This window comes from Eretmochelys imbricata, chromosome 1 (assembly GCF_965152235.1).
Source record: "Eretmochelys imbricata isolate rEreImb1 chromosome 1, rEreImb1.hap1, whole genome shotgun sequence".
NCBI lineage: Eukaryota > Metazoa > Chordata > Testudines > Cheloniidae > Eretmochelys > Eretmochelys imbricata.
This window is the reverse complement of record NC_135572.1, coordinates 112401323-112428762: the sequence shown is the minus strand read 5'-3', so window position 1 is coordinate 112428762 and position 27440 is coordinate 112401323. Positions and strand designations below refer to the sequence as shown.

The following is a 27440-nucleotide window of genomic DNA, read 5'->3' as shown; positions in this document are numbered from 1 at the left end:
CCATTCACTTTGTCCCTTTATTATTGACATCCTCTTCCCCCCTGCGCCCTCCCCCCAGATGTTCCTATCACTTGCCCTCAATGGCAGATGCTCCAGAGGCTTCATCTATGGGGGGAAGACTGAGGGAGGGGGATTCCCAGCCACTGTCATTGCCCCACCTCAGCTTTTTCCTCATCCACTCCCACGGCCATCCCCATCATGTCTTCTGGCAGCAGAAGGCACAGGCAGGGACTTCACTGCCAAAATCATTATCAGTGGAACCCCCTCAGTCAGCAAGTAGGAGCAGGGCAGGAAAAGGGGAAGAAATTCCCCTCCTCTTTTGCTGCTGGGTCTGACTATAACATGGTGAAAATGGGCATTTGGTTGATGGGGGGGAGTCTTTATTCCCCTCAAGCCCTTACAGGCCTATGGGTGTTTCTCACTTCCGTTCTGCCCCAGTGCTGCTCATCTGCTTCCCTTTGTGTCCCTGGGGAAACCATCAGCCATCTCCTACGGGGCTTCAGAGGCCCCACACACATTCAGGTGCTCGCATTCCACTGGAAGTTACCATCTAGCTGCTGGAGATGGCATATGGCAGGGGGAGCTTGGAAGGGTCCTTTGTGGTGCCCTTTCAGGGCCTTTCGTCATATGCATTATTCACTGGGGAGGCTGCAGGGTGGATAAAAATCAATGATTTTTTTTATCAGATTTTTTTTTATTTAAATAGGATTTTTTGATAGAATGCTTTTTGAGGAAAAGATTATAGCTCAAAGATATCTCATCATGCAATAGGGATTATAAATTATAATTCTATAGTATGAGACAATATATTCATATAATATTTAAGAAAAGTTTTGTAAATGAGTTCCAATAGTTCATGGATTAGGGACCCAATCTTATAGTATTCCAGGGGCTTCTGTATAGATTATTTAGGTTAATCTTTCTATCTATCCAATGGGACTCAGTGCTCAGTCTAGAAGATACCATCAGAGATGCTTAGTTTTGCAGTTCTCAGACTGTGGATTTGTCTCTCCAGAGATAACATGTTTGTTTAACAGCAAAAATTTGTTTAAATAATAAATAATATATAGAGGTGAGAAATAACAGACCTCAACCCTATTGTCCCTTTGCAAATTTGTGTACACAGGGTCAATCCCTTACCTCTTTCTAAAAGTGCAAAGTTTCAAAAAGTTCAATGAATAGAAGATTGTTGGGGGCAAGGACAAGGAGAAGAAGTCTGGAGATAAATGTGAGAAGGGACGGACAGGCAGTAGAAACAAAAGTGAAACTGTTTGAGCAGCATGTTCCAGAAGTCTTGAGGTCTTTCTGAGTGTATCCTTCATTGATTTGAGATCTACCATACCATTCTCTCACTAGAAGGGAAAACCTATAATGGCAGCAGGCTGTAAAAGAGACCCAGTTTGGGAATATTTTAATGAAGTTCCTCTACCTGTGGGTAAGACAGGCATGCGTGCAAAATGCAAACGGTGTAACAAACAAATGCAAGGCCTGGTTGCCCAAATGAAACAACATCATAAGAAATGTTCCTTCTCAGGAGGAAGTTGCATTGAAGATGGTGAAAGGAACATGTCTGAACATGCAGGATCTTCAGCTTGGTAAACTTTTTTATTTTGTACTTTTTTCTTAAGGACTGTCTATCTCCCTTCTGAATTATTCTTGAATTGTCACGTTTGAGCAAAAAATAGTTTGTTACTCTATGGTACTATCATTTTAGATGCAATTGTGATAAAAAATAAATAGCTGAAATAGGCAGATCTTCCTTTTACAATTTCATCTTTAAAGTAGTTCTGAGTGTCAGTAAACGCAATGAGTAATACTAAAGGAGTAGTATGGGAATAATAATTAAATAACTGCATTGACTTGTTTTGTTTAGGAGAATCCATCCTCGACATATAGGATTCTGAAGACTATCCACCTTCAAGATCACCATCATTTTCTCTAATTTCAGAGTTATCTGCCAATGATAGTGTTTCAGTCACATCATGTATGTCACATAGCCATAGTATATCACCTGTAGCAAAAAGAAAAAAAAATCCCCATCATCCAGAAACAACCACAGATAAGTTTTGTGATAAGAACCAGCAGATTACAAAAAGAGATGATTGATGAAAAAATTGCCCAGTTTGTTTATGGAACAAACTCTCCTTTCCATATGATTGGGAACCCACACTTCATTAACATGGTTCAGTCATTAAGACCAGGATACAGTCCTCCCAACAGCGCAGATGTTGCAGTCAAATTGCTGGATAAAGTGTATGAAAGAGAAATTGAGCAGTGTCCAAAAGGTCTAGAGCAGGAATGTCCAACCTGAGCCTGAGAAGGAGCCAAAATTTACCAATGTCCATTTCCAAACAGCCACAGTAATAGGTCAGCAGCACCACCCGCTCCTAGAGCCTCCCACCCACTGGCAGCCCAACGGATCAGTGCCTCCCTGTCATTCCCCGCACCTCCCAATCAGCTGTTCCGTGGCATGCAGGAGGCTCTGGGGGTGGGGGATGAGCGAGGGCACAGCAGGGTCAGGGGAGGGAAGGAGTGGAGTGGGGGCAGGGCCTGTGGCAGAGCCAGGGGTTGAGCAGTGAGCACCCCCCGGCACGTTGGAAAGTTGGCGCCTGTAGCCCCAGCCGTGGAGCCGGTGCCTATCCAAGGAGCCGCATATTAACTTCTGAAGAGCCGCAGGTGGCTCCGGAGCCAGAGGTTGGCCACCCCTGGGCTAGAGGGTAAAATTGTTTACCTGAGTCTTGATGGGTGGAGCAATGTCCACAATGATCCCGTTGTATGTGCTTCTGTGACAACAGAAGAAGGGAATGTCTTCCTTACAGAAACAATTGATACATCAGGAAATGCACACACAGCAAAATACTTAAAAGAAGTAGCAGTAAAAGTTTTAACAAACTGAAAAAAATCCAAATGTCTAGTACGCAGCTTGGTCACAGACAATGCTGCAAATGTATCCAAGAGGAGAAGAAATTATTTAGAAGAGAGTGAAGAGAGTCCCAAGGTAATAACATACGGTTGCAGTGCTCATTTGATGCACCTCCTAGCCAGAGACTTCAGTGTTCCAGAAATAAAGGCTAATGTTGTTAAAATTGCAATATACTTCCGTAACAACCACTTTGCAGCAGCTGCTCTGAAAAAGTGGGAGGAACCAAGCTAACTCTCCCACAAGACGTGTGATGGATCTCAGTAGTGGAAGGTTTTGAGCACTATCTCAAGAACTGACCTAATCTGATGACAGTCTGTGAACAAAATCATGAAAAAATAGATGGCACTGTCACAGCCAAAGTTCTCAACATTGGGCTAAGAGAAATGTTGAACACATGCTGAGTCCCCTGAAGCCTATTGCTGTAGCCTTGAACAAAATGCAGGGAAATAGCGGTTTTACTGCTGACGCTGTTGAAATTGGAAGGAACTGAATGAGATCTTAAAAAGAGAAATATCCCATGTCAGAGTTAAAGTATAAGCATTAAAAAAACAAATGGGACAAGAACTGTCTCCAGCTCATTTTCTTCTAAATATTCTCAATACTCGGTACCAGGGTCAAACCTTAACTGCTGAAAAGGAAGAATTGGCTATGACATAGACATCCAGCAATCATCCCTCCATAATGCCAATTATAATAAACTTCAGAGCTAAGGGTGCATCATTCAAGAAATATATGTTTGCTGATGATGTTTTAAAGAAAGTCACACCAGTGAACTGGTGGAAGTCACTTAAGCACTTGAATTCAGAGACTATTGAAGTGATAATCCCCCTTTTAACAGCAGTAGCTTCTTCTGCCGGTGTCGAAAGAATATTTTCTTCCTTTGGACTAATTCATTCCAAATTGAGAAATCGTTTGGGATCTGAAAAAGCAGGAAAGCTTGTTTTTCTTTTCCAGATTATGAACAAACAGGAAGATGAAGTTAGCAGCAGAACTGAGTTAGCAGCAAAAGCCAATATTTTAAGTTTCTCATGTTGACCTGGCTGACATAGTCAATTTAATTTTTGTTGTTGCTTTTTTAAATACTTCATTTAACTATTTTAGTTAAAAACAATTTTAACAAAAACAAACCTGATTTTAAAAAACTTGAATATTTAAATTAGAAAATGTATATGCTTGTTTTGTTTAAATATTCTATGTTTGCTGTTGAAGAAAAATATCCAGAATACTTAACGTTGTTGTTTTAGTTAAATAAAACAATTTAAATGTCTGTCTGGTGATGTTCTCCTCCTAATACAGCTTGGCAAGAAAATCCTCCAAATATTAATGATTAACCTGTTGAATTGGAGATAGTTCACCTCCCAATGGCTTCATAAATATCTGCTTCAATTACCTTTGGTAAATGAAATAACCAAACAATCATTCATTTTCTGATATAGCTGTAAAACTAATCTGAAAAGTTTTCTAAATAAATCACTTAAAAATGTCTAGTGTGTACCTTCTAAAAATGAAGCCTACATCTATCTCTGAGTTGTGAAGGATATGTATTAAGGTTATAACAACTAACAAGAATGCACTTTTATGTAGAAATCCATGATTAAATCGAGTCTTCCTGACTAGTGATTTAAATCAAGTCCACCGTGGGAGGCTTGGTGCTTCCTCTTGCAGGCTCTGAGGCACCTCCAGAAGGACTGTTGCTTGGTCTGGCAAGGAGCAGTGCAAGGCACTCCCTGTGTCCTGGGAGAGTGCAGGCCCCGCCAGCACCAGTGACTCTGCCCACCTGGTCCCTGCTCCTCCCCAGCTAACAACCCCGCTCGGGTTCCTGGGGCAGCGCCACCGCCAGCCATCAGGGTGGGGTCCATGGCGGGGGAGTTGAGGCAATATCAGGGAGCATGAGAGTGGGTCCATCCAAGGTGGAGACTGTCCCTCATGCAGTTGTCCCATCTGTGCTTCCTCTAATCCCCATCCTATCAGTCCTGCCTGCTGAGCCTACCCCTGCTGGCCCACCCTCAGACAATACCAATGAGGACTGGGTACTGGTAATGGCGGGTGGGGTGGTCAGCACAACAGACGTAAGCTGTAAGCCCAGCACCTCATTTGTGATCTGAAAGAGGGGAAAGAGGCCTCCCACACAGCATCTGGGGGTGGGCACTGCTGAGCCACCTTGGTCCAGCGGGAGGAGCTGACCAGGGATGCTCTGGCAGCGGAGGGGGGACGACTCTGCTCCTGTCGCTCTTCTCCTGGCCCTCCAGTCAGTGCTGAGGTGGAGCTTACCTTGGTGGCTGATGGGGAGGATGCCTTCTTGGCGGTGTTGGGGAGGGCCTTGGGGCCATCTGAGGCCATGAGTCTGACCTCTGTAGCCCCAGGGGAAGACAACTGTCTGCCAGCAGGCCTTGATCTAGGTGCCAAGTCCCTTGCAGTGCCCCCTTCTCCTTCTTCTCTATCATGGCACCTCAGACCAGTGTCACCCTGTCCCTTTAACCCCTGTATCTGGTATGGTGCTGCCAATGCCTCAGTGGCATGGCTGTTAGGGTCCCCAATCCTACTCCCACAGATGACCCTCCCCCATTGCTGCCACCTCTGGGGTTGCCATCCTCCCTTCCTTGAGGGTTGACCCTCAATAGATGGTATTTGTGTTCCCTCTGCCCACTCCACCAGGAGCTGCTGTGCTCCCTCCACTGCTCAGTATTGTCAGGGGACAAGATGGGCCCTCTGAGCTGGGTGGTGCTGTGCTGGGGATCAGCCACTATTAAGGGAGGGGTAGCTGTGCCAGGGGCCACAGGGACATTGACAGAGGCCAGCTGGATGACAAGCAGGGGTCCCTGGGCTTCTTTGAGTCTGTGGACCTCTTGACTGCTGTCATGCTGTGGGATGGGACTCAGTGTTGTGTTTTTTCATTGCAGTGTAGACAGAGGGGACAGGGATAGTTGTGCTCAGGTGCAAGGTATTGGGTACAAAGGCTGGAGTCTCCCTCCCCAAATTATGCCACAGAAGGGCTGGTCATATATATATAGCCACAGAGTGAACCAAACACTGAGTACAAGAGTGTTTATCAAAATATAAGATTATCCATCAAGTTGGACATTTTCTGGATAAACAATTTTCCTAGGGCCCCATGATCATCACTTAATATTCATTCCAAAACATGTGATGCTAATCTCCTGTCACATCTAAAATGCAGCCTGTGGACATGCTGGTATGAAAAGTACATTCCTTTCTAGAGAGGAGAATACTCGTAGGTGTGGTATAAGTCATTTTGCTTGCTTTTATCCAAGGACCCAGTCCACGGTGTGGTATAAATTATTATTTTACTTGATTTTATCCAAGGACACAATGAATTAGTTAATCATTCCTACTGTAAAGGGGAAGAGCAAAAAAGTGTGTGTGTGTGTTGTTTTTTTTTAATGGATCAGGCAGCTTAATTTGGAGCCAGTGTTTTCTGGGTCACCTGTCTAAATTCAGTAACAAACCCAGCTGTGCCTCCAGATAATAAAACTTTGCCATTGGATATAGTTAGAAATGTGAAAGCGCTACTGAATTTTATTTTCTTTCTACATAATTTTCCAACCTTGAATCTATTGCATTTGAGGAGGGGCTCTGTACATCCTTTTGTAACAGCAGACTGTGCTTCTGTTTCTTAATCAGTTCCACAAAGAGAAACTAATTCTAAAATATTACAGAACTAAAGAAAAACATGTTCATTTACAAGCCATTAAAAAAATTAACACCCCACCACACATTTGTTTATCTGGGTGTAGAGTTACTTAAAGTGGATCGTCAAAGTATTTCTGGCTTGCTTTATGCTGCATTGCAGGAATGATTTTGATCTTTGCATTTCACTTCTTGCATGTTGTACACACATGTTTTTACAATTAACTAACCCCCTGTAAAATATATTTGGATTAAGAAATATTTTCTCTTCATTGGATTTGGGACAAGAGGTGGCACCTGCAAAGCCAGAAAAGGCAAGCCTTGCCTTATACAGCGAGATCTGTGCAGTGACACAATGTCTAATATAAAGTGTCAGTTGAACTCAGCTGAAGGCAAAGGAACAAAGAAAGATCCAGACTCAGTGGCTGCTTTAGACAAAAGGAAAGTGAGAAGTGTCAAAGTCCCTTGTGATGGAGAAATTTAAGGCTGCTGTCTTGCTGGCAGGGGTAGGGGATGCTCTTGGTTATCGAAATTTCACCCGAGAAAACAGTGCTTTAGGTGCAAAGATCCAAGAGGAACTAAAGGAAATTGGAGGACTTGAGAACCTGGTGCTGTCTGGAGACAAATGGCCAGTGAGTGACAATACCCTCATGCACATGGCTACAGCAGAGGCTGTCATCACTGGTAAGTAATGGCTGACTAGCGAACCTAGATTGGGAAGGAATAAAGCTGTGGAGCTGCTAGCTTTCTTAAAATAGGCACTAAATGATATGGGAGCAGTGAGCTTGGGAGAACCTATTCAGAGTCTAAAGACACAGCTTTACTGAATAACAGTATAAGCCCACAACTTGTCTCCCAGGGGAAAGTAATGTTCTGATAGCCACAAAAAATAACAAGGTTTGATTTCTTAGGTTTAGAGTGTCTCCCTGTATTTTTTCTAAGGTTTAAAGCTAATAAAAATTAAATACTAATACAGTGGGGCACTTGGTACCTATCAAAGTGAAAAGTTGGTTAAATAAGTATTTTCTGTGCCCTAAGTTTCAGGGAACAGTACTGCCCTCTGGGAATAAACCTATTTAAAAGAATGACGCTCTTGTGCAGAAAAAATGCATATAGACTAATCATTAATACAGTACATCATGATGTCACTGGGCCACCTTAAATTCATTAAGGAGTAACCTGGTTAGAAAAATGTGTATCTTTGATCTACAGAGAGCCATTTTAAATTACTATATTTTCACCTAAAATATATTACAACAGTCACTGCTATTTATATGCATCCTTCTCTAAAATCACACAAGTTTGAACAAGTACTTCTGCATTTTCTTAAGGTATTAATTTTCTTCTTTAGGAAGCTATGGTTTTTATATCTAGTCTCTGCCCATTGAGCTAAAGTTTTTAAGATTAGCAAGCCCTTGTCATCAAAAACTCACCATTAAGCACATAGTAACAGTGTTTAGCGAGATCTTTTTATTCAAAATGAAGCAAATATTTATACCTCTCTTAAAATTAGTCTGTTTCCCTTAACATTAAGTAATAATATATAATAATATAATAACATATAACTAAATATTAGCATGTATAGATACATGTATGTATTGTCTAAGTTAATGCAATTTCACTTGTGCTCATATTTCATGTTTTATCTGCCTGCTGCTGAACTGTTCTAAATTTAGTGTCCAGAGATCAGTTGAAGAGAATGTTGGATACTTCATGTTTGGCTACTGGCTAACCAATGGTTTGAGGGATAGCTAATACACTAAAGATAAGGACAAGATGTCAGTCTAACATATTTCTGAATATGGTCAATGATTAAATGCACATCACGTTTCCTGCTTCTTAAGCTCTATAAAAGTATAAATGATATCTGCTAGGCCTGACAAGTCCTGCTTGTAATCCTGTTCATTATGCTGTAGTGTAATAGTAAATTTTATTATTAAAATACAACAGAAGCACAGCTATTCCTAAAAAACAACAACAACAAATCACCACAAGCACAGTATAACTTCCCCAAAATAATTCCCAGACCAGATCTTTTAGAAAAACATCCAATCTTGGTTTAAAATTTGGCGGTGATGGAAAATCCACCTCAATGTTGGGTAAATTGTTCTAAGGGTTAATCACCCTCACGGTTAAAAATGTATGCCTTATTTCCAGTCTGAATTTGTCTAGCTTTAACTTCCAGCATTGGATGGTGTCATATCTTCCTCTGCTAGACTGAAGAGCCCGTTATCAAATATTTGTTCCCCATGTAGGTACTTTTAGAAGGTAATTAAGTCACTCCTTAACCGTCTCTTTGTTAAGCTACTTAGATTGAGCTCCTTGAGTCTATCACTATAAAATATACTTTCTAATCGTTTAATCATTCTGATGGCTCTTCTACAAACTCTCTCCAATTTAATCAACATTCTTCTTGAATTGTGAACACTAGAACTGGAAGCAATATTCCAGCATTTGTTGCATGAGTGCCAAATACAGAGGTAAAATTAACCTCTCTACTCCTACTCAATATTCCCCTGTTTATGCTTCCAAGGATTGTATTAACCTTTTTGGCCACAATGTCGCACTGGGAGCTCATGTTCAGCTGATTATCCATCATGACCCCCCAAATCTTTTTCAGTCGCTGCTTCCCATGCAAGTATGGCCTACATTTTTTGTTCCTAAATGGCCAATTAGAACGGTCAAGGCACAAAATGAGATGAAACTAGCTAGGGACATAAAGGGTAAAAAAAAAAATCTACAAATACATGAGCAAGAGGAAGACCAAGGAGACGGTAGGCCTATTACTCAAAGGGAAATACAACAGTAGAAAATGCAGCAATGACCGAGATGTTAAACGCCTTTTTTGTTTCAGTTTTCACCAAAAAGGTTAACAGTGGTCAGATTACTAACACAGCAAACTTCAGTGTAAATGGGGTAGGATCTGAGACTAAAATAGGAAAAGAACAACTTAAGAACTAGACAAATTAGGACTTAAGGACTTAAGAACTAGTCTTCAGGTTGGCAGGGCCTGACTAAATACATCCTAGAATACTTAAGGAACTGGCTGAAGAGATCTCTGAGCCATCAGCGATTATCTTTGTGAACTCGTGGAGGACAGGATCGGTACCCAAGAACTGGACAGGACAAATATAATACCTATATATAAAAAGGGGAATAAGGACAACACAAGGAATTATTCACCAGTCAGCTTAATCTCAGTACTTCGAAAGATAATGGAGTAAATAACCAAACAATCAGTTTGTAAGCACCTAGAAAATACTAAGGTGAAAAGTAAAAGTCAACATGGATTTGTCAAGAACAAATCATGTCAAACCAACCTTGTATCCTTCTTTGACAGGGGATAGGGGGACTTGTGGATAGGGGGAAGTAATAAATGTGATATATCTCAACTTTAGTAAGGCTTTTGGTACTGTCTCACATGGTCTTCTCATAAGAAAACTAGAGAAACACAGCCTAGATGAACCTACTATAAGGTGGGTGAACAACTGGTTGGAAAACCTATTCAGAGAATAGTTATCGGTAGTTTTCAATCAAAGTGGAAGAGAAGTAAGATCCCACAGGGACCTGTCCTGGGTCTGGTTCTGTTCAATATCTTTGTAAATGATTTGGATAATGGCATGGAGAGTACACTTATAAAGTCTGTGGATGATACCAAGTTGGGAGGGATTGCAAGCACTTTGGAGGAAGGGATTAGAATTCAAAATGATCTTGACAAACTGGAGGAATGGTCTGAAATAAACAGGATAAAATTCAATTTGGACAAATGCAAAGATCTACAGTTAAGAAGGAGTAATTAATTGCACAAGTACAAAATGAGAAATGACTGCCTAGGAAGAAGTACTGCAGAAAAGGATCTAGGGGTTATAGTGGCTCACAAACTAAATATGAATCAACAATGTAATACTGTTGCAAAAAAAGCAAACATAATTCTGGGATGTATTAGCAGGAATGTTGGAAGTAAAACAGAAGTCTTTCTTCCACTCTGCTCAGCACTGATAAGGCCTGGACTGTAGTACTCTATCCAGTTCTGGGCACCACACTTTGGGAAAGATGTGGACAAACTGGAGAAAGTCAAAAATAGAGCAACAAAAATTAGTAAAGGTCTAGAAACCATGATGATGAGGAAAGATTGAAAAAATTGCATTTGTTTAGCATGGAGAAGAATAGACTGAGGGGCAACATGATAACAGTCCTTAAGTAAGTAATAGGTTGTTAATAAAGAGGAGGGTGATAAACTGTTCTCCTTTGTTCACTTGAGGACAGGACAAGAGGCAATGGGCTCAAATTGCAGCATGGGAGATTTAGTTTAGACATTAGGAAAAACTTCCTGTCAGGGTGATTAAGCAATGGAATACGTTTCCTAGGGAAAGCGGCAAAGAGTCCTGTGGCACCTTATGGACTAACAGACGTATTGCAGCATAAGCTTTCATGGGTGAATACTCACTTCGTCACATGCATTCGATGAAGTGGGTATTCACCCATGAAAGCTTATGCTCCAATACATCTGTTAGTCTATAAGGTGCCACAGGACTCTTAGTCTGGATCTGTAAAAGCAGCAAACACAGCTACCCTTCTGATAATTTCCTAGGGAGCTTGTGGAATCTCCATCACTGGAGGTTTTTAAGAACAGGTTAGATAAATATCTGTCTAGAATGGCTTAGAGAGATAATCTTAGTCTTATCTCAGTGCAGGAGATGATCAGATGACCTACTGAGGTCCCTTCCAGACCTACAGTCTATTATATGTATATAGCTACATGTAATTTTATTAAAATACATATTGTGTGCCTACACCCAGCTTATGAAGCAACCCAGATTGCTCTGTATCAGTGAGCTGTCCTCTTCCTTACTTACCGCTCCCCCAATTTTTGTGTCATCTGCAAACTTTATCAGCGATGATTTTATGTTTTCTTCTAGGTCATTGACAAAAATGTTAAAAAGCGTAGGCCAAGAACCAATCCCTGTGGGACCCCACTAGAAACACCCGTTCAATGACAACTTCCCATTTACAATTACATTTTGAGACCTATCAGTTAGCCAGCTTTTAATCCATTTAATAAGTGCCATGTTAATTGTCTATCATTCTAGTTTTTTAACCACAATGTCGCATGGTACCAGGTCAAATGCCTTACAGAAGTCTAAGTATGTGACATTAACACTATTACCTTTATCAACCAAACTTGTAATCTCATCCAAAAACATACTGAGTTAAGTTTGACAAGATCTATTTCCTATAAAGCCATATTGCTTGGCTTTAATTACATTACCCTCCTTTAATTTATTGATTAATTGAGGTTCATATCATCCACTCAACTCATTTGCCCAGGATCAATGTCCGACTGTGTTTATCCTGCACTTTGAATGCCGTACACACTGCCTGGAGAAACTATAACAAAATGTGTGACTGGACTACTGAGACAGCTGCAAATTGGAGACGGGAATTTTAGTGACGACTCTTCAGCCCATAGCCACATGCCTGGAAAGAACACAAGCATAATGAATGAACTTTTATCGTATGACCTGAAGAAAAACAGAACTAGAGCAGTCCATAACACCGTGGTGGGCTGAAAGCAAATAAAAGATATTGGACCCGATTCTCATTTCAGAGTTGTGTCAAAGCATTGAAATCAATGGAGTAAAACTCAAGTCAGTGGAACCAGGTCTATTGGGCCTATTCAGCTACTGCTTGTACCTGTGACTTTGTGAAGCTGCTGCTAAATGGATCGTTTTCTCTCATTTGAAGCTTAAGGAGCAGCATTGGCAGCATCTGAAGGCTCCTGCCTTCCTCATCCAAGATGGTGGCCTTGATGCAGACTGAGGAGCGTAAGGCTGAATGTACATAGAAGGGGGAAACTTCATCAGAGATTTGGAAGACCCCTGATCCCAAAAAAGTAAAAACGGGGAAAAAATCCTATTAGCTGTATTGGTTAATAACACACTTAGTGATCCCTTGTGGCAGCTGCAAGAACATTTCATTATTTCCTCTTCTTTCACCTCACCTTTTGTGTACGTGTTTTGTAATTAGTAGCATCCAGAGGTTCCAACTGAGGGTCTGCCCCATTCCTCTAAGCACTGTATAAACACAAGAGCAGACATGGTCTGTGTTGTGAAAACCTTACAATGGAAGGACCTGTCAGCTTCTCAGTGCTGGTGGTCTTTTGTTCCCACACAGCCACACTGAAGTTAGGGTCTCCCATGAGAGTCAGTTGGCAGGATAGGGCCTAGAGTCTGTAGTGTGATTCTAAAAGCTGAAAGATTTGTATCAAATGGACACAAAACCAGTACTGAAGTTGAATGGCTTTTCCATTATAATGGCAGTATTCATTCAAGCATCTATGTTGATGACATAGAGCAAGTGAGTGGGGAATGAGGAATCATGAAGAATGGTAACTGTTTTCAGTTATGTTACTGTATTATTCTTATACTCCTTCACATCTTCTCCAACAAAGCAATGTGTAAGTGTGATTTTTTCCCAGAGAGATTATACCAGGAAGTCAGTTTTTTAATAAAGACTGGGAAGTGACAGACAAGTGCCTTTTCTTCTGTAATGTATTCACCACAACAGTCATCAGCACTTTACCTTTCAGTTGTTCCTTAAACAGGACCTTTTTTGGTGTTTAAAATCTTGATTTTTTTTCTTCTGGTAACATCCCTCTAAGGAAAAAAATCACAATGATTCTTTTTTACTCTTCACTTTGTTAAGGCAAAGCATAGAGTTTCAACATTCAAGTGCTATTTGAGTCCCATTAATTACTGCTGTCAAAAGCATAGATGGTAAAACCACAATTCAAATCTACATTTCCTACAGCAGTCAGCCTCTCCATTTGCATGACCACAGAACTGCAATCTTGCCAGCCAGAGCACCTGAGAAAGGATATGCAACAAGCAGCAATGGCAGCTGATACTCATACCAACTCAGCTAAAGCCTAGGTCCCATGAATCTGGCCAAACATCCAAGCAGAAAGTCTCATCCAGGAACAAAGGTTGAAGCAATCCCAGGAGCTCTTTCAGTGCATGCTTTATTGCATGGAAGGAGGATCAAGATACCTCTTGATATTACCAAGAGCAGGAGAAACCATACAGATATGACTGAAACCAGTCATGTCCTTCCTGACATGAACAAGCACTTAAATAATCAGGCTTCAGTTTTGAAGAAAAACAAGCTTCTATCTCTAGTGGGCTTAATTGCTGAGATAACAACTTGAAAAATTCCCCTGTGAGTCTGCAGATACAGGACCCGTCAAGATACTACTACTGAGGCGGTCCCAGGATGTTCTAGACCAGAGTATTGAAGATAGATTTGGTATTGAAGACAGCTTTTATAGTAGTAGGCAAATATTTGCCAATCTCTGTGATTTCATCTCCAAGCAGTTTATGCTACCATGTTCTTTTTAAAAGGATACAAGAACAGGCCTGGTTCTTAATCCACCTTCTGGTGGCAAAAGCCCTTCCATTAGCTCCAGGTAGCTGATGTGCAAGGAACCATGTGCCTACCCAACTGATACATTTCTGCCTCTTGTTTCCCACCTACATAAAATGGCATCTGGCTAAGTCTGAAATGGGGGGCAGGGGGTGGCTTGAAGATGTCCTTGCTCCTCTGGGATTCCATGTGGGTTGAGGGATATGTTTTATATGATACGCTACAGATGGAAGAAGGGAAACTGCTGTTTTTAACCTTGTTTTACTGCATATATGGTCATTTAAAGAACATCCCTGGATTATGAGCCTGCATTCCTTGCCTTAAATTGACTCTCTTCCATTATTCTGAAGAACTGGACAGTGACTGAAATAGAGGGGTTATTAGATGAGCTTTCCCCACAGGATGCCTGAGGCATGTGATTTTCACTATTTGTTCCTGTCATAGAGCACCATCCTGCAGCCCAACAGGTACTCCTGCCTCAGTTTCCCCATTCAGAGTTCCCAGTAACTCAATTTCAGGCTCTCTTGCTTGAATAACAGCCCTCCTTGGGGCCAGTTTATTACCAAAACATCATTCAAAAAATCCCCAACAAAAGTCCCAAACATAATCAGTTTCCTACACCCAGTGTACACTGTCCTTAACACCCCACTCTTCCCAGTGGGCAGCCCACCAGCATCTCTGCTGTGAGTCTTTCCATACAACACTCTGGTATCTTCCACCACACTGAGGCTCCCAGTCAGTAATTTTCCGTCCCTCTGCTCTGGCCGGATGGAGTGCAACCCCACTCTTCCCAGCAGGAATCCCCACAGCCTCTCTGCTGGAAGTGCATCTTCACCAGGAGAGCATCCCTCTGTCCCCCTGGCTCTCTCACAGTTCCCCTGGATCCAGCTCTTCAGTGTGGAGATGTCAGTGAGTAAGCGCATCAGCTGCTCCCTGCCTTCAGCCCTCTTTGGCTCTCCACTTCAGCTCTCCAGCATAGAGCCAGCAGGTACTTCCCTCTGCTGCTTTCTGGTCTCCAGCCCTGATTCTCTGGCTTGAGGAAGTTAGCCAGCAAACCCCCCCTTGTTGCTCTCCAGCCTTCCCCAGGAACCATCTGCAGCTTCCTAAAGGGACCTTCTGCACCCCTGCCCCTGCCCCGGTCTCTGGCAGATCTCATCAGCCCTTTCCTAACTGACCCAGGCAGCCCTGACTCACCAGGTCTCTCTTCCCTCAAGGGTCCAGGTGCATTCTTTTAAGCCCAATTGGAATGAGCTGATGAGGTGTTGGTGCACTTAGTAATTTACTCCAACAGGTAGCCCTACTGAAGAAGCAATGTATTATTCAACATGACTAAGGGCTCTTAGTGAAGACCTCAGGTTTCAGCACAGTAGAAATAACCAACAAATAAATGTAGTTAATGACCATGTTTCAGAGAATCATTTCAGGGTGGTCCATCCATATAGGTGAACTAGGTGGTCACCTAGGGTGCCAAGTTAAATTGGGTGCCAAATTCGAGGGGAGAAAAATCAAATGAAAAAAAAAAAGAAAATGAAAAAAAAAGAAAAAGATGAAAAAAAATACAAATAAAATAATGATGTCATTATTTCAATTCCTGTGCGCGTACAGAGGAAATATGAATTATAATTCATTTCTCTACATTTCTGAGAATTTATTAATATGTCAGATCCTTTATTTACTGCAAAAATAAATAATATTTTAGTGAAATTTTTTTTCAATTTGCGACATAGGGTCAAGATGACCCACTCTGCAATTTTGATAAGCAATAACTCAGCCACAATGAAACACATCTGCCAGCAGCAAGAGCTGCAATGCTAGTGACACCTAACTCAAATATACATCAAGATCGCATAGCCGGAAATTCATGTAGAGCGGAGATGTTGTGAGTTGAAACATGTCAAATGGTCATTTTAACACACGTCACAGGTAGATGGTTAAGAATCAAGCGAATACTGTGGAAAATTGTGTTTCTTGGTGCCAAAGAATAAAGAATAACATCTTTCAGCGTTATAAATCCAAAATGTGAGTATCTTTAAGAGTTATTAAACCTTAGTGTTATTATCGGGCTGTATAATTATGAACTTTTCTTTGTTATAACTGGTTCACATGTAATAAATAAGGTCAATAAAAGAAAAGTAACAGTATTAATGCTTAATAGACTACAAAAGTGATGACGTCACACTCCAAGCGGGTAACCGCGAGGAAGCGGATTACTTTCCAAACAACCGGTGTCAGGTTATAACGTCAAAAAAGGTCATTTTATTTCCATGTAAATGCTGTAACTGACTGTTTTAATAGGTAAGTGAGTGTATGTTACTAATCATTGAACCTTTAAGCAGTGAAAAGACATGTTGGGATGGCTGCAATGTGCTTTAAATTGCCAGCCATGTGGTGGGTGTGCCAGCCATCCTTAAAGCTATAATGCTTGCTGTCAGGAGCACAGTACATTACAATATTCAAATGCCCCATGTCAGAAAGAGGAAAAAGAAAACCCTCAGGAGCTGAGTATCGTAAATGAAAGGCTGAGAAAGAAAAGGACCAAGCAAAACAGTAGGGATCCTTCCTGAAGTATTGTCACTTTAATCCAAATAAAGATGGAAGCAGTTCACAGCATCCAGATGAGGGAATTTTACTTGGAGAGGAGGTTAGCTCACATCCGCATGGAAGCAGTTTGGAACATCAAGATGAAGGTATATTACTTCGAGATGAGGGTAGCTCACATCCACAAAAAAACAGTTTGGAAACTCAAGATGATAGAAACTTATTTCTAGATGAAGGCAGCTCACAGCATCAGACTGATATGGAAGTTGGAGAAAATTTATTCACCTTAAGAGACACATGCAGAAATTGAAGTAAATAAAGTAGAAGGAAGAAAGGATGAGGAAGTCACAAACAAGTTACCATATGGGGACCCAGCTTCATGGCCCAGATGTGATGACAGTGTGCAGCAAATTCTCGTGGAACATGGACCCAAACCAGTTCATGATTTTCCCTTCCCTAAGGATGGAAATAAAAGAAAATTCTCTGCTCAGCATTACAAGAGGAAACTCATTAATGGGGAAGAAATTCATTGAAACTGGTTACAATATTCAGTGTCAAAGGACTCTGTGTTTTGCTTTTGCTGCAAGTTGTTTAGAAATCAAGCAATTGGTACATCACTTACTGAAAATGGTTCGAAGGACTGGAAAAACATATCTTCAATTCTCTCTTCACATGAAAGAGTACAGAACATGTGGAATGTTTTCAAAATTGGAAAGAACTTGAATTATGATTGAAAAAAGGAAAAACTACTGATGAAGAAAATGTATGTGTGATCAAGGAAAAAAGAAGAATATTGGCAACAAGTATTAGAGTGTCTGTTTAGTGAGTATTCTCAGTGGGCAAAATTTAGCATTCCACGGCTGCAGTAGAAATGAAAAATTACACTCCAGGTAATGGAAACTTTTTAAAATTTGTTGAATACCTAGCTTTGTTTGATCCAGTCATGAAGGAGTACCTACGTAAAATAACTGATCATGAAACACAGATTCATTACTTAGGAAAAAATATGCAGAATGAACTGATTCAAATCCTAGCAAATGCCATTAAAAAGAAAATTGTAGAACCTGCCCATTCTGCAAAATACTTTTCAATAATACTGGACTGTACATCAGATGTGAGTCATATTGAACAAATGATGATGATCATTCGTTTTGTAGATATGGAAAAGTCTGCTGACAAAGATAATGTTAAAGTGCTCATAGGGAACATTTTTTGGGTTTCGTACCACTGAAGGAGACAACTGAAGCATTTATGACTGAAACTATTCTACAAGAGCTTGAAACAATGTCGTTATCTGTTGAAAATTTATATGGCCAAGGCTATGATAATGGGAGTAATATGAAGGGTAAAGACAAAGGTGTGCAAAGGAGAATGATGGAAATCAATCCTAGGGCCTTTTTTGTTCCTTGCAGTGTGCATTCTCTGAATTTGGTTGTCAATTATGCTGCTAGATGCTGTTTGGAGGCAAGCAGTTTCTTTGACCTGGTGTAACATGTTTATGTGTTTTTCTCAGGCTCAACACGCCGTTGGGAGATTCTGACTTGCCATGTGAATTCTCTAACTGTGAAACCACGTAGTCAGACAAGATGGGAGGGTTGCATTGATGCTTTGAAGCCTCTTTGCTATGAACTTGGAAACATTTATGATGCCCTAATTGAAATTTCTGGATCATCTGGCAATATGGCACGTTCAGATGCAGAAGCTCTTGCAAATGGCCTTTCCGAGTTCAAATTTGTGACTTCACTCATTTTGTGGTATAATATCCTTTTCAAAATTAACCTCACTAGTAAGCAGCTTCAGGAAAAGAACTTGAACGTACATTCTGCTATTCAAAAATTGTAGCAAACTAAAAATATTCTGGAGAAATTCAGAAGTGATGAAGGGTTCGAAAGAACACTGATAGATTCTCTTAAGCTTGCTGAAGAAATAGACTTTCCGACAGAATTTGAACCAGAGCCAGTTCGCATTCGGCAAAAGAAACAGCAGTTTTCATATGAAGGATGAGACACACCCATTCAGAACCCAAAACAAAGGTTCAAAGTGAATTTCTACTTCACAGTCCTTGATACTGCTATTCACTCGGTTGACGAAAGATTGCAACAGATGCAGCAGTCAGTATTTGGCTGTCTGTATGATATCCACAGCTTGCAAAAGAAAACAGCAAAACAGATAAGAGAATTTTGTATAAAACTGTAGTTGGCATTGACTCGTGAAAATTCAAAAGACATTGATGCTACAGATTTGTGTAGTAAGCTTCAGGCTTTTACAAGACCACTTAAGACACATTCCACTCCTGAAGAAGTACTGAAGTTTGTTTGTGAAAATAAACTCACAGACAATTTTCCAAACATTTTTATAACTCTACGCATCCTTTTAACTTTGCCAGTTTCTGTAGCTAGTGGGGAACGAAGCTTCTCAAGTTAAAATTGATAAAAACTTATCTGCATTCAACAATGGTGCAAGAGAGACTTGTTGGACTTGCCACAATGTCAATAGAGCATGAAATAGCTGGAAAATTGGATCTAAAAGAACTAGTGACTGAATTTTCAAAACTTAAACCAAGAAAAGTCATGTTTTAAGAGCCCAGAGCATTTTTTATTCGGAGTGTTTTTTAAATACAGGTTAAAATTAATTGAAGAGTTTTCTTATTTCTTTCTATATTGGATGTGGTGGTAATGGCAGTTAAAGCAGGATAGCGTAATGGATGGTTTTGGATTTGTAATAAAAAATTATAATTAACATTTTAATTCATTTCTATTTGAAATCGGACTGAAATATCATCTAGCTGTTGTGTACAAATCTATTCTGAAAATTTCGTGTCTCTATTTTATCTGATCTCAGAAACATTGGTTGGACCTACGGACAAACCGAATAATTAAGCCAATGTTTAAAAAAAAATGCTTAAAAAACATTAAAAGGAAAAAAGGGGCAAAATGGTTCCCAGTTTACCAAAAACCTCAGCCTAGATCTGCCCTTGGGGCTTGGGGGTGGGGGGACATGACTGCATGGTTCGCCTATGGCACCAGTTGCTGGCAGCTAGTCTAGGGCCGCCCCTGCATTTGCTAAGAAAATCACAAAGAGTATAGAGATTCACTATTATTATTAACCATCCTCATCATCATAATTTATATCATGGTAACACCCACCGAGGATCAAGAGTTCATTGTGTTGGACACTGAAGAAATATAGGAAGACATGGACCTCTGCACCAAAAAGTCCGCAAATCTAAATAAATGATCAATAATTATATAAAATTTACAATTAATAAAAATATATTAAAAACCACTAATTTGCCCCTGTGCTTAATTACGCATGAACCAGTAGAATTGAAAACTAGCGAGTGGCAATTTTTTAAACAGGGTAATTCAGTCTTGAACTGGACTAGTGTCCACATATAAACTCAGAGACTCTGGTTTGTCAAGGTATTAAAGCATGTACATAATTTTAAGCACTTGAATAGCCACATTAAAGTCAAAGGGACTTCTCACGGCCTTAAAGTGAGGCACATGTTTAAGTACCTTGTTCAATGAGGGCCTAAATGGGCGCTGAAGCAACAGTCACTGGAGGGAATTAAAATAATAACTAACTAACTAAATGAAAATATGTCTCTCTAGTGTTTTCTGCTTTTGCTTGTTTATATTATTTATTGCAATTTGGATGGAGATGCAGATGTACCCTCTCCAGGACTGTTTTAATGGTTTGTATAAAGGGGTTTGTATTCATTTATGTTTAACAAATCTTCACATAAATTAGAAATGAAAAATAGTAGTATTTGAAAAATGCATGATTGGGTTGCATGATTCCCCTCTTCTTTTACCACTTATAATGGTCCTTTATTCTTTATTCTGAACAGATTACTGGTGTTTAGAAGACCTGTATCGTGACTTGGTAAAACGCTATGTTGAGATTATTGACAAACTTCCAGGGAAATGGTCAGACCCCGCTACCATTGAAGGTTGCTCACAGTTAAAACCAGATAACTATCTCCTAGCTTGGCACACACCATTTAATGAAAAGGGTACAGTATTTTCTATCTGTTATATATTGATAGTTAATAACACATTTATTTTAAGGTTAAATATCTAGAAATAGATTATTTTTCCCCGCCACAAATAAGATATTACTACTGTAACAATGCTAGGTTTGTCCAAAAATGGCAAGTGATATGCAAGAAATTCCTTTTGTAGGGCACTATGTCCTTTTGTAAATCAACTCTGGCCTGCTTAACATCTATTTAAAGAAACTTTATTCCTGGCTGTATGCTTCTGGGTCCAGAATTTTGTCACTGAATTTCATGTTTATTTTAAAGACTATTTTCCACCATGTTTCCATTTTTGTTTCTCTAGTTTTTGATCTTTTTAATGATCCCACTGAAAAAGACAAATTGTTGAGCTTGCAGTTGAGATAGATAGATAGGGTGATCATATTTCCCTATGCTGAATACAGGACACCTGGTAAAATTACTTGTATTCAAGCGAGTTCAATGGCAATCAATCACAACTATGCAGTACAAACGTTCAAATTAACATCAAGTTGACTGAGCCCCTGTTAAAATAAATACAGCGTAGTTGGATTCTTTTTATTTACCTTCTTACCCCTAAGGCTTTAGGGTTTACACCGGGAGAGGTGACACACGCACATTCCCGTACACCTCTCTCACATGAGGGGGGTGACTGACCAACCCAACCCCTTCCTGCCTGGCACTCTCCATGCTCCATGCCTGGCTGGGCCCCCAGGATGGACCCGCCTCTCCTGATAACTGGCGCTGCATCTTCCCAAGGCAACACATGGGTGGGGCAAGCAGGGTCACATGCCTCCCCTCTCTAGATTTCTGCCAGGGTTCACACCAGAATGTGGCCAGCGGCAGCCTTTTGGCACTGTGTGGGAGGGAAAGGATGGGAGCTGCTTCCAGCCACAGGGGAGGTGGGAGAAGCGATGACCTGGCTCATGTCTTTGAAGAGCTCATCTCTTCCCTCCCTCCCTGCTCTCCTGTGGCTGAAAGTAGCTTGTCTCTTCCTGCCCTCACAGTGTTGAGAGGCAGCTAACACCTCCAGGCTGCTGCTGACCACCGATATAACCCAGCTGCCTCCTGTCCCCCGGCTACAGCATGGGCAAGAAGTGGCTACGCCCTTTAGGATGCATTGTGCACCAGGGCTCGGCTCCTCCGGGCCAGTGCTGAGGGCTGGAGGGTCTTGGGCTTTCCTGTGGCGCCAGCCCAGCCAGAGGCAGTGGGGGACAGAAGGAGCCTGCCAGCCAGGCTGCTGATGAGCTGAGCGCTCCGTCCAGGGGCTGGTTCTCAGCACACCGCTGGGAATGGGACACGTCCTGCCAAGGGAGATATGGAGGAGCAGCGGGGCTGGGGCAGGGGGGGAGGGTGAAGGGGCAAAGCAGGGAGAGGACAGTGAGAGGGGGAGCATGTAAAGGGCCAATGGGTGGGCAGCAGAGGCAACATGTAGCCAGCCACTACCTGGTGCCTGCCCTCACTCCCCAGCCACCGGAGCTTGCAATGCCCAGCCAGTGCCATCCAGAAACAGGCTGGGGGATGGGACCCTGCTGGTCAAGAGCCAACACTCAGCGGGGGCTGCACTGAGGGCCTCGCAGTGGGAGCGGCCACCCCCATATACTGCAGCTTTGCCCCGCCAACAGCCTTGCACACCCACCCCTATTGTTGGCCACTTGACCCCCCACACACAAACACACTCACCGGTGGTGGGCAGGCAGCTGGCAATCAGGGATCTGGCCAGCAACAGGACCTGCCAGTACTGATGGGGGTGAGACAGAAAATACCGGACAATTTGCCTGTTTTTAAGAAAAAGTCAGGACACCTGCAGGAGGACTTAAATACCGGACTGTCCCTTTAAAATGGGATGTCTGGTCACCCTATAGATAGATAATCTTTTCAGTGTAATTCTTCAGTGGCGGAAAACGAAAGATCTGATTATATTATCTTCGTTCAGATAGCTACAGCATTAAACTCCCAAGACCAATTTTTTCTTCACTGATAACCCTACCATCCTTTAGCACTGTTCTCTGTCACATAGTGAGAGATTGGTGTATATACATAATATATATTTGAGGGTCTCTCTGACTATTTAATTTGTGACTCTCCAGGTCTTCAAGGTTAAATAAGCTATATATTTAGTAATATATACACACATATACATACAGTTTAACCTTGAAGAACCAGAGAGCCACTTTATCAACAAATGAAATAGTCACAGTCACTAAAATATAGTAATAAGAAAAGGAGTACTTGTGGCACCTTAGAGACTAACCAATTTATTTGAGCATGAGCTTTCGTGAGCTACAGCTCACTTCATCAGATGCATACCGTGGAAACTGCAGCAGACTTTATATATACACAGAGAATATGAAACAATACCTCCTCCCACCCCACTGTCCTGCTGGTAATAGCTTATCTAGAGTAATCTTCAGGTTAGGCCATTTCCAGCACAAATCCAGGTTTTCTCACCCTCCACCCCCCCACACAAATTCACTCTCCTGCTGGTGATAGCCCATCCAAAGTGACGACTCTTTACACAATGTGCATGATAATGAAGTTAGGCCATTTCCTGCACAAATCCAGGTTCTCTCACTCCCTCACCCCCCTCCAAAAACCCACCCCCATACACACACAAACTCACTCTCCTGCTGGTAATAGCTCATCCAAACTGACCACTCTCCAAGTTTAAATCCAAGTTAAACCTGGGGGGGGGGGGGGTAGGAAAAAACAAGAGGAAATAGGCTACCTTGCATAATGACTTAGCCACTCCCAGTCTCTATTTAAGCCTAAATTAATAGTATCCAATTTGCAAATGAATTTCAATTCAGCAGTTTCTCGCTGGAGTCTGGATTTGAAGTTTTTTTGTTTTAAGATAGCGACCTTCATGTCTGTGATTGCGTGACCAGAGAGATTGAAGTGTTCTCCGACTGGTTTATGAATGTTATAATTCTTGACATCTGATTTGTGTCCATTTATTCTTTTACGTAGAGACTGTCCAGTTTGACCAATGTACATGGCAGAGGGGCATTGCTGGCACATGATGGCATAAATCACATTGGTGGATGTGCAGGTGAACGAGCCTCTGATAGTGTGGCTGATGTTATTAGGCCCTGTGATGGTGTCCCCTGAATAGATATGTGGGCACAATTGGCAACGGGCTTTGTTGCAAGGATAAGTTCCTGGGTTAGTGGTTCTGTTGTGTGGTATGTGGTTGTTGGTGAGTATTTGCTTCAGGTTGCGGGGCTGTCTGTAGGCAAGGACTGGCCTGTCTCCCAAGATTTGTGAGAGTGTTGGGTCATCCTTTAGGATAGGTTGTAGATCCTTAATAATGCGTTGGAGGGGTTTTAGTTGGGGGCTGAAGGTGACGGCTAGTGGCGTTCTGTTATTTTCTTTGTTAGGCTTGTCCTGTAGTAGGTAACTTCTGGGAACTCTTCTGGCTCTATCAATCTGTTTCTTTACTTCCGCAGGTGGGTATTGTAGTTGTAAGAAAGCTTGACAGAGATCTTGTAGGTGTTTGTCTCTGTCTGAGGGGTTGGAGCAAATGCGGTTGTATCGCAGAGCTTGGCTGTAGACGATGGATCGTGTGGTGTGGTCAGGGTGAAAGCTGGAGGCATGCAGGTAGGAATAGCGGTCAGTAGGTTTCCGGTATAGGGTGGTGTTTATGTGACCATTGTTTATTAGCACTGTAGTGTCCAGAAAGTGGATCTCTTGTGTGGACTGGACCAGGCTGAGGTTGGTGGTGGGATGGAAATTGTTGAAATCATGGTGGAATTCCTCAAGGGCTTCTTTTCCATGGGTCCAGATGATGAAGATGTCATCAATATAGCGCAAGTAGAGTAGGGGCTTTAGGGGACGAGAGCTGAGGAAGCGTTGTTCTAAATCAGCCATAAAAATGTTGGCATACTGTGGGGCCATGCGGGTACCCATAGCAGTGCCGCTGATCTGAAGGTATACATTGTCCCCAAATGTGAAATAGTTATGGGTAAGGACAAAGTCACAAAGTTCAGCCACCAGGTTAGCCGTGACATTATCGGGGATAGTGTTCCTGACGGCTTGTAGTCCATCTTTGTGTGGAATGTTGGTGTAGAGGGCTTCTACATCCATAGTGGCCAGGATGGTGTTATCAGGAAGATCACCGATGGATTGAAGTTTCCTCAGGAAGTCAGTGGTGTCTCGAAGGTAGCTGGGAGTGCTGGTAGCGTAGGGCCTGAGGAGGGAGTCTACATAGCCAGACAATCCTGCTGTCAGGGTGCCAATGCCTGAAATGATGGGGCGCCCAGGAGTTCCAGGTTTATGGATCTTGGGTAGTAGATAGAATATCCCAGGTCGGGGTTCCAGGGGTGTGTCTGTGTGGATTTGATCTTGTGCTTTTTCAGGAAGTTTCTTGAGCAAATGCTGTAGTTGCTTTTGGTAACTCTCAGTGGGATCATAGGGTAATGGCTTGTAGAAACTCGTGTTGGAGAGCTGCCGAGCAGCCTCTTGTTCATATTCCGACCTATTCATGATGACAACAGCACCTCCTTTGTCAGCGTTTTTGATTATGATGTCAGAGTTGTTTCTGAGGCTGTGGATGGCATTGCGTTCCGCATGGCTGAGGTTATGGGGCAAGTGATGCTGCTTTTCCACAATTTCAGCCCGTGCACGTCGGCGGAAGCACTCTATGTAGAAGTCCAGTCTGCTGTTTCGACCTTCAGGAGGAGTCCACCTAGAATCCTTCTTTCTGTAGTGTTGGTAGGGAGACCTCTGTGGATTAGTATGTTGTTCAGAGGTATTTTGGAAATATTCCTTGAGTCGGAGACGTCGAAAATAGGATTCTAGGTCACCACAGAACTGTATCATGTTCGTGGGGGTGGAGGGGCAGAAGGAGAGGCCCCGGGATAGAACAGCTGCTTCTGCTGGGCTGAGAGTATAGTTGGATAGGTTAACAATATTGCTAGGTGGGTTGAGGGAACCATTGCTGTGGCCCCTTGTAGCATGTAGTAGTTTAGAAAGTTTAGTGTCCTTTTTCTTTTGTAGAGAAGCAAAGTGTGCGTTGTAAATGGCTTGTCTAGTTTTAGTAAAATCCAGCCACGAGGAAGTTTGTGTGGAAGGTTGGTTTTTTATGAGAGGAAATGGCCTAACTTGATTATCATGCACATTGTGTAAAGAGTTGTCACTTTGGATGGGCTATCACCAGCAGGAGAGTGAATTTGTGTGGGGGGGTGGAGGGTGAGAAAACCTGGATTTGTGCTGGAAATGGCCTAACCTGAAGATTACTCTAGATAAGCTATTACCAGCAGGACAGTGGGGTGGGAGGAGGTATTGTTTCATATTCTCTGTGTATATATAAAGTCTGCTGCAGTTTCCACGGTATGCATCTGATGAAGTGAGCTGTAGCTCACGAAAGCTCATGCTCAAATAAATTGGTTAGTCTCTAAGGTGCCACAAGTACTCCTTTTCTTTTTGCGAATACAGACTAACACGGCTGTTACTCTGAAACCTAAAATATAGTAATGTAAATCTCACTGGGTTGATATGATACTGTATCGCTGTGATATGACACTGCATCAACACCACTCAACAGCATCAAATATTGATGCAATATCAGGACCAAAACACTGCAGTGCATGCCATCATTGTTTATTTTTGCCCTTCTGCAGCCAACTCTCTTCAACATGAATAGGTCTGCTCTCACATGCTCAGTTCCTCAACACAGCTTCTGGGAGGGAAGGAAAGTAATCCTGGCAACTCCAGTCCATTTACTCCTCCTGTGTGTCAGGGACTGGGCAATGCCCCTGTGATGGGCACTATGCATGCTCTAGCTGATTTTAAGCCGAGTCTGAGGAAATTCAATCAGACGGAGACTGCATGGGTGACCCTGAGAAAGCTATATATACCTCTAGAAACAGAGTATCACCGTTACATAGTTTAATTAGCTCTTCGGGTTCCTATCTATTCTTCTCAGCCTTCTCCTTCTTCTTCTTCTCATGCTGGAGGTATGGTTTTTAGGATGCCTTAAGCTAGAGTTCTCTAAAATGAAAACTTATAGATTTTAAGGTCAGAAGGGACCATCCTGATCATCTAGTCTGACCTCCTGCATATTGCAGGCCACAGGACCTTGCCCACCCACTCCTGTAATAGACCCCTAACCTCTGGCTGAGTTACTGAAGTCCTCAAATCATGGTTTAAAGACTTCAAGTTACAGAGAATCAACCATTACACTAGTGTAAACCTGCAAGTGACCCATGCCCCATGCTGCAGAGGAAGGCAAAACACCTCCAGGGTCTCTGCCAATCTGACACAGACAAAAATTCTTTTCCAACTTCAAATATGGTGATCAGTTAGACCCTGAGAAGGTGGGCAAGATGCACCAGTCAGACACCTACGAAAGAATTCTCTGTAGTAACTCAGAGCCCAATCTATCTAGTGTCCCATCACTAGCCATTGGAAATATTTGCTGTTAACAGTCACAGATCAACTACATACCATTGTAGGCAGTCTCATCATACCATCCCTTCCATAACTTATCAAGCTTGGTCTTGAAGCCAGTTAAGTTTTTTGCCCCCACTGCTTCATCTTGTGTTTTGCCAAACTATTCTAAAAAATGCAGATCTGTATATTTCAAGAAGGATTTTTTTTAAATCTTGAGAGCAGAGCACAATTTAATTGAGGTGAGGGATTCCCTATACCCAAGCATCTAAATGTCTTCATGAGATTAGAAGATTCCAGTAGAACTGAAAGTCTGGTGATGAGATTAATCTTTCAGATGAGGTTAGAACCAAATTCTTGGTTTCTTGTGGTCATTCTAGAGTGTCTCACTTTTGCAAAAGTTGCTATGTTGGCCTCCATGTCCTGGAGAAAATTGCAGAGCGGGTAACTACATATTGCCTACATAAATTTTGTGTGCTCAGTTTCCTCTGGATACAG

The 27440-nt window shown here is 41.9% G+C and overlaps 1 protein-coding gene across 1 annotated transcript in view; it reads left to right on the top strand.

Annotated features, from left to right (window-relative positions):
• The first annotated feature begins 6760 nt into the window (after positions 1–6760).
• Positions 6761–27440, top strand: part of ADPRHL1 (ADP-ribosylhydrolase like 1) — a 38464-nt gene continuing 17784 nt past the window's right edge. The window contains exons 1-2 of the mRNA XM_077813753.1: positions 6761–7255; positions 20385–20549. Of these exons, the coding sequence (XP_077669879.1) occupies positions 7042–7255; positions 20385–20549 (379 nt within the window). The 5' untranslated portion in view covers positions 6761–7041. The remainder of the gene's footprint in view (positions 7256–20384; positions 20550–27440) is intronic.